At 64.1% G+C, this 7,665-nt stretch overlaps 1 protein-coding gene across 1 annotated transcript; it reads right to left on the bottom strand.

Moving 5' to 3' along the window:
- Positions 1-368: 368 nt before the first annotated feature.
- PLEKHF1 (pleckstrin homology domain containing, family F (with FYVE domain) member 1) lies at positions 369-6,552 on the bottom strand. The gene is made up of 2 exons (XM_012647025.1): positions 6,526-6,552; positions 369-1,216 (listed from the first exon to the last, which is right to left on the bottom strand). Exon 2 carries the CDS (start codon positions 1,197-1,199, stop codon positions 369-371), a length of 831 nt encoding a protein of 276 aa, XP_012502479.1. The 5' UTR covers positions 1,200-1,216; positions 6,526-6,552.
- Positions 6,553-7,665: the final 1,113 nt, after the last annotated feature.

The raw sequence follows: 7,665 nt of genomic DNA on the forward strand, positions 1-7,665 counted from the left end.
GGCTTCCGGACTCCCGCTCTCATGGGTGTGCTTGTCGGGGGCGGGGGGTCCCCAAACGCCCGGCACACCTGGGCTGGTCTAATCCAAGCGGTTTTCTGCAGCTGCAGCCTGTAGGGCCGACAAACGGCGTTTGTTCCCAAGAGGCCTGAGTGTTTTGGGTTTGCTAAACGGGGAGAAAATTACCTGGAGCGGAGGAACTAGCAGGGTGCTGATGTCCAGCACAAAGGCACTTGGAATCCAGGGGGGACAGCCGCTCCCCACGGGGTGCCCACCACTGGGGCGGGGTCCCCGGCACCAGCAGCTCTGAGACCTGCCCTCCCGGGGGGCCCAGGCGGTGGAGCTGCCCCCGCAGAAGCCCCCCGTCCGGGTCAGCTGTGGAAGGCCGACCAGGACACGCCCGCGGCGTAGAACTGCACGCGGCTGGGCCAGTCCCCGTCCCCGCTGCCCTCGTCCGAGTCGTCGTCGTCCCCGCTGGACGCGCCGCACGCGGCCCCCTCCAGGCGCGCCGGCTGCCCCGGGGAGCCCCGCGCCGGCTCCCCGGCCTCCTCCCTGCGCTGCTGGGCCGCCAGCTCGCGGTAGCACAGGCCGCAGACGCGCAGGGGCTTGGGCGACAGGCGCGGCAGCAGGAAGCGCTCGCGGGAGCACTGGGCGCAGACCACGAAGCCGCACTTGCGGCAGTGGTGGCGCCGCGTCAGCGCCGAGAAGCGCGTCCGCGTGCAGCGCATGCAGATGTCCGTGGCCTTGTCGGGCACCCAGGGCGCCGCGTGCTCCGTCGCGGGCTGGCGGCCCGTGGCCAGCAGCTGCCGCCGCGCGCACTCCTCGATGTGGCTGATCCACTCCTGGCGCTCCGTGGTGGAGGCGGCCGACACGACGAAGGACTTCTTGGCCGTCTTGATCATCCAGCGGTTCTTGGCCTGCAGCGTCTCGGGCAGCGGCTCGAGCGTCACCTCCTCCAGCGGGATGATGTGCTGGCCGCGGTACTTGCGCTTGCTGAGCACGATGCTGCCGTACACCAGGATGTCGTTGAAGAGGAAGAAGATGCGCGGCTTGGCCTTCTTGCGGCACTCCTTGGTCAGCACACCCTCGCCCAGCAGCACCCGGCCCGGCAGGGCCAGCGGCTGGCCCGACGCCCCGAAGCAGCTCTCCACGGCCGCGATGCGCTGGGTGTTGATCTCCGTGTTGGCCAGGTGGTCCACCATCTTCCCGGGGCGCCCGGCTGCGGACGGAGGGGCAGACGGGAGGCGTCAGGTTGCCCAGACACGGCCGGGGCTCCGAACCACGCCGCCCACCCCCGGCTCACTGGACGACCCACTTAGCACCCTGCCACGTCCCAGGAAGCCCACCGGCTGCCCAGCCGCAGAAGGCCACTGCCCGGGAAACCGCCCTCGGAGCAGGAGTACAAGGAGTTACTGGGAGGGGAACGGGGTCCCCGGGGGGGCGCTGTGGAAGCCGAGGGGGATGGGGGGCAGAGAGAAGGGTGCTACTGAGTGGGCGACACTGCGGCCAACCGGCTCCGTCCCCAGGGAGCCTGAAGGACAGGGCAGGGCCTGGGGGCCAAGGAGCCTCCCACGAGCTGACCCCTCCTCTAAGACGCCACCCTGCTTCGTTTGTTCTTTGCAGGACATAGCAGGGCCTGGTACTTTCTTGTCTAGTCTTTGCTTGTGTGTCTTCTATTTCCCTGCCCAGTCCTTGGCTCTATGAGAACAGGAGCCTTTTCTTGTTCATTGCCGTCCCCCCGACTCTCAGAGCCACGCCAGACACCCAGCAGGTGCTTCCTAAGTGGCTGGCACACGAATAAACCTTCCCAGAGGTCTCCAGGGCCCACCACGCACGACTCGGCTCTCAGCTCTGCAAAGGAAGAGGTGGGAGCCGCCCCGCCACCCGCCACACGCTCACATGTGCTCAGACGCGCCCGCAGTGTTTCTGGGTCACCGCGCTGCACTTCTGGGAGTCGAGTGGGGCCCCCGGTGAGGAGCGGAGCGGGGTGGGCGGATGCGTTGCGTAAGAGGACGCTGGGCCCCTCGGGTCTGCTATCACTGGCCCTTTAGATCACACGGTGTCCCGAGAAGAGCTGCCCACACCACCTTACGTAAGAACTGCTATTTTTAGGTGGCTGATCTTGGCTGTTATCGCAAACCTGGTGGATTATCCCTGGCGGCCCTGAGCCGTCCTGCACAGAGTCCCCAGGCTGATGGACAGTCTGACAAAAACTAGAATTCCGTCCCACAAAGAGCAGAGACTGCCGTGCAGCAGACACAACCGGAACACCCATCAGCAGGGAAAAGGATGAAACAACAGGGTCTGCTCACGCAGTGGAACAAACATCCACATGGAGCGTGACAGACAGCAAACAGTGCAGAAAAGCACCTTGTAGAACAGGACACGCAAAGTGACACCATTATGCAAAAATTGCATAAGATTTTTAAAGTGCTCAAGAACTCTACAAATAAAAATAGATAGCAGGAGGCCAGGCGTGGTGGCTCGCGCCTGTAATCCTAGCACTCTGGGAGGCCGAGGCAGGAGGATCGTTTGAGCTCAGGAGTTTGAGACCAGCCTGAGCAAGAGCGAGACCCGTCTCTACTAAAAATAGAAAGAAATTAATCGGCCAACTAAAAATATATAGAAAAAATTAGCCAGGCATGGTGGCGCGTGCCTGTAGTCCCAGCTACTCGGGAGGCTGAGGCAGAAGGATCACTTGAGCCCAGGAGTCGGAGGTTGCTGTGAGCTAGGATGACGCCACGGCACTCTAGCCCGGGCAACAGAGTGAGACTCTGTCTCAAAAAAAAAATAGATAGCAGGGAACTTTCTACTATTAAAAAAAACCCCAGAAAACAACAAGTGTCGGCGAGGACTTGGAGAAACAGGAAACTTGTGCACAGTCGGTGAGAACACCAAATGGTGCGGCCGCTGTGGAAAACAACATGGAGGTTCCTCAAAAAATTAAAAATAGCTTTGCTGTGTGATTAGCTGCCCCCCTGCGGGACCCACATGCAGCAGGACGGAGGGCAGGGACCGGGGGAACTATCTGAGCTCCCGTGTTCGTGGCGGCGTTAGTCACGGAGGCCAGGAGGTGGAAGCAGCGCAGTGCCCACCGACAGGCTGAGTGGCGGTGGGAACACGGAGGACTTCAGCCCTAAAGAGGAGGAGAGTCCTGACACACGCTACAACACGCATGCACCCTGAGGACGCCATGTCACGTGAAGCCAGCCAGCGACAGAAGGACAACACTGTCAGGATTCCACTCGGAGGAGATGCTCAAAGTGGTCGAATTCGTAGAGACGGGAATCAGACAGGTGGTCGCCGGGGCTGGGAGGAGGGGAGCAGGGAGCCGTTTAGTGGGGGAAGAGTTTCAGTTTTAAAAGACGAAAAAGTTTCAGAGATCTGTGTCCCAGCAACGTGAACACACTTGACACTATCGAACCGTACACTTAAAAATGGCCAAGATGGTAAAAAAAAGGATGGGTAAAAACCAGAGTCAGGGGACGCAGCCTGGGGAGAGGGGCTGGGTGTGACCGGGAACGGGGGCTCGAGGAGCGCGTCACCTTCATCCGTGACGTTTTGATTCCATCGTTAGAACAAGGCGCAGCCGAACGCGATGGAATCCTGACACCTGTCAGTTCTGAGAAGTAGAAACCTGTGCTTCTTTTTCTCTCTCTTTCTCATTTTAAAGTCCTTGCAAAGAAAAGAGCCGCAGGACAAGTGTCGGGACAGAGTCCCGGGCTGCACGGGCTGGGGACCGCAGGGCAGGTCTCAGAGTGGGACGTGGGGCCGGGCCTGGCAGGGAGACCACAGGGCATCAGGGCCCGGGCACCCTGGGAGATGCCAGAGCCGTGGGGAGGGAAGGGCCACGTGTCCCTCCGCGCAGGCGGTTGCGGGAGAGCTGGATGCAGACCCCATCCCACGCTGCAGACGGAGCCCGAGCACGTCTGGCGGCTGAGGCAGGAGGCCTTGCGCCCCGGAGAGCAGGCGGTCGCCACCCAGCCCCGCGGGGCGTGTCGAGCTCTGGGGGCCGGCTTGCCCAGGGCTACCTCCGACAGATGCCACCCAGGTGTGTCAGAGGTGAGGCGCGGCACCCAGGGAGGGGAGAGCTGTAGAGCTGTGCGTCGGGGCGCCGAAGCCACAGTGCACCCACCCGGCAGAGGGTAGAGCCTACAACGCTATCTCCTGGCTTTTGGGGGGGTGCAGAGCACCCCATACGGGACCCCCGTGCCGCTCCGCCCCTGCCTGTGACTTACAGACCCGTCTAGGCCCTGACCGCCATCGTCCAGCTGCCGGTGGCAAAGTGCAGACCAGGACGGGTGGGGGTAGCTGGTGGTGACAGAAGGGGTCTGGGCTCTGGGCTGACCCCACACCCTGCCTGGGGTGGCCGGGGCCTGCGCCCCTCTGCTCCGAACCTGCAGGAGGCCCTGGGAGGGCTGGAGGTGGGGCAGCCACATCTGTGCACCCTTCCTTGGAGACCGTAACTTCACACCTGGTTTGACGGGGCCTGAGGGCTGAAGGTTTCTCTCGGTAAACAAAGCAACCTGGAGTTAGACGGTTTTCCTGTTCTCACCGGGACAGCGAATGTCCCTGCCACGGGGAGCACAGCCTTTGGGATTAGCAAAGAGACGTCTGGGTCCCTGACCTGGGAACCCTGGAAAGTAGGAGCTGCGGGGGCGGCCTGGTCCGTGCCTCCCCGTGGGTCACACGTGGGGACGCTGCTCATCAGAGAGGGACACACATGGCCGTGGTCACAGAGGGAGTCAGAATTCTGGGGCAACTCAGCCCTTCGGACTTTCCCGTGGCTTCCCGCGTGGGCCCCTCTGTCCCTGCAGCGACCTCAGCCCCAGCCAGGCCCACCTGCTTCCATGCCCGCCTGGCTTCACCTCCCAAACATTAACTGAAGTCCTACTAGGTGCCCAGCACTGCGCTGGGTGCCAGCTCACGGCAGGGAGCTAGAGCCCAAGCCCTTCTTCTCCCTGGGGGGCCAGAGGTAAATCAACAGGTATTTCCTGAGGGCCCCTGCTAAGCTGGCCTGCCTGGCGGGGCTGGGGCTGCAGTGGGTGTGGGGGTCAGGGGGTTGGGGGCCTCGTAAGGAAGTGACCCCACCCCACCCCAACCCGAATACCACGGAGGAACCGGCCACGCAGAGTCCCCAGGGAGCAGCTGCAGGTGGGACGGGCACAGTGAGGTCGCAGAAGGAGCCGGGGGTACGAGGGAGGTTCTCAGGACGGGCGGGGGCCTCCTGCAGGCACACGGGCCAAAGCGAGGATCTGACTCCCCCCAGGTGCAGTGAGGCCGGGAGCCAAGCGTCCTGTCCGTCCAGCCTTGCCCAGCACTGTGCCTCCTGGAGGCCCCCCCTCCAGGAAAAGACTAGTAACAAGGGAAATACCCTGGCGGCGCCACTGGCCGGGAGCTCGGGGCTGGCCAGGCACAATGTTAGGCATCTGACATGTATTATCTCATTTAACCTCACAAAGGCACCATGTAAGGTCTCAGATGAGTGACTGGGAAGCCCAGCTCCCAAATAAGCACGAGCTGCTGAAGGTTCTTCACCAAGGACGGAACCAGAAACCCTCAGGTCCAGACGGGGGAGGGGGGGGGGGGGGCTCCTCTCCTAATACCTGATCTCCCCCACCCCCACCCCCACCACACGTGGTGCCTGGACAAGTTTACTGGTCCAGCTGGGGGGGCCCTGCCCTCCAGGCCACACTGCTCAAGCACTGTCCTGTGGATGGGCTGGGCGGGTCCCCGAGCTCGGCTGCCCTGTCTGTGTCTGCGGCCCCGAGGCCTGCTGTGTGTAGGGACACGGGCTGAGTCGGAGCCCTCTGGGCTCACGCAGGCACCGGTGGGAATTACTGGCTGTGCAGAGGGTGGCCCCGGCACTAACCCTCCCCTCCTCCTCGGCCTCAGACCCTCCCTGGTGGCGAAATAACAGCTTTGCTCAAATTCCAAAACAGTGGTCTCCTTGAGCCGTGGAGACCAAGTTTCAGGGTGACCCCGAACCCCTGTTTTCCCAGCTGCAAAGGGAGCTGATAGCACCTCTCCAGCAGAGAGCGGGAAGGAGGCTCCGGGCCCCCTCTCTGGGGGCCTCAGTCACTTCCTGGTGAAGGGCGAAATCACACCGACCGTTTCTTTGACAGCTGCCACCAAAACGCCTTAGGGGCCTGGTGGTTCCGGGATGAGGGGTTGGCGTGAACCAGGGACACCCGGAAATGCTGTCATCTGGGCTCCCCCACCCCTGCCCAGGTGGGGCAGTTGTCCAGGCCATGTCTCCAGACTCTGCAGACGGGACCGGGAAGCGTGACCCCGACGGCAGCAGGAGGCCAGGACGCCCCGTGGCACCGCGACTTCCTAGAATCACACCTCGGCCCTCCCCCCCCACCTGCTCTCACCTGCCCCCCTCCCCCCACCCAACGACAAGTGTCCTGCGCGCCCTGCTCTGCTCGGGACGGAGCCCCCTCGACGCCCGCGGGTGCTGGGGGGCTGGGGGTGGCGGAGGGAAGCCGTCCGCTCCGCGCCGCGGCGAGGCGGGGGTGGGCTCACCTGCTCCAGCGCCGTCCGGTCCGCCCGGCCCGCCCCGCCCGCCCGCTCCGCCCTGCAGCCCGGTCCGCGGGCGCGAACTGTCACCGGATCCGCGGCTCCTGCCAGGGCCCGCGCCCACCCGCGCTCCGGCCTCGCCCGACACGCCCCTCGCGGGCTGCTCGGCCAATCGGAGCCCTGGAGCGCAGGGGGGCGGAGCCTGGACTCCCCCCGGACGCAGGGGGCGGATCCTGGGCGCTCGCCAGCCGGCCGCGTCCGGGAGCTCAGCGCGCGCACTGCGGCAGCTGGCCTGGGCCCCCACCCCCCGGGCTGGCTCCCCCGTTTCCCTTTCCGCCGGCCGCTGGGTGCTGCTGAGACTGCGCCCCGACCCCTGGCCGGGTGCTGGGTGGCTGCGACGGGGCGACCGGGAGGGCGCTGGGGCTGGGGACAGGGACGGTGCCTTCGGATGCCTGGCGCCCGCCTCCCTGCCTAGCCGACGTCGGTCACCCCGCAGCACAACGAGACGTTAATAATCACAATATTGAAAATCAGCAGCACTTTGCATTTTAAACTTTTTATAGGGGAAAACTTCAAACACACACTGAAGGAAGGAGAGTCGTCCAGCGGGCCCCATATACCCATCGCCCAGCTCCAAAATCACCCGCAGGTGGTGCTTCTGCGGTCTTGGCCCCTCCAGCCCTCCATGAACCCCCATGGCCTCACCACGCACCCGCTCCGGCCTCTGCACCCTCGCACCAGCTTTTCCTGTTCCTCAAAACCCCCGGGCCTTTGCACTTCCCCTGCCTCCCTCAGGTCTCAAACTGCCACCTCCTCGAGAGGTCTCTGGCCCCCACAGCAGATCTCTGTTCCCACCCCCGCCTCCTCCACAACCTCGCCAGCATCTCTCCCTACCTGCAGTCCTCGCCTTAGGCCACCTGTCCCTCCAGCTAGCCCCGTGCCCCAGCCCAGACTGCGTTCACGAGCACAGTGGAGCACGCGGGAGGAACGCAGTGAATGTCCCTTACGCAGATGCGGTTTGGTCCAAATGGGACAGCACCTGGGCGCTTTGACAGGGGCTGGCTCGGGTCCCAGCAGAGAGGGGCGCAGCGGAGGGAAGGGCCGAGACCGCTCCGGGAGTCTCTGCGCCTCGGTTGGACCTTGCTC

This window comes from Propithecus coquereli, unplaced genomic scaffold (assembly GCF_000956105.1).
Source record: "Propithecus coquereli isolate 6110/MARCELLA unplaced genomic scaffold, Pcoq_1.0 Scaffold254, whole genome shotgun sequence".
Lineage (NCBI taxonomy): Eukaryota > Metazoa > Chordata > Mammalia > Primates > Indriidae > Propithecus > Propithecus coquereli.

Bases quoted from the DNA above. Each gene is read 5' to 3' on its own strand.
- PLEKHF1 (XM_012647025.1), bottom strand. From the start codon at position 1,199: ATGGTGGACCACCTGGCCAACACGGAGATCAACACCCAGCGCATCGCG.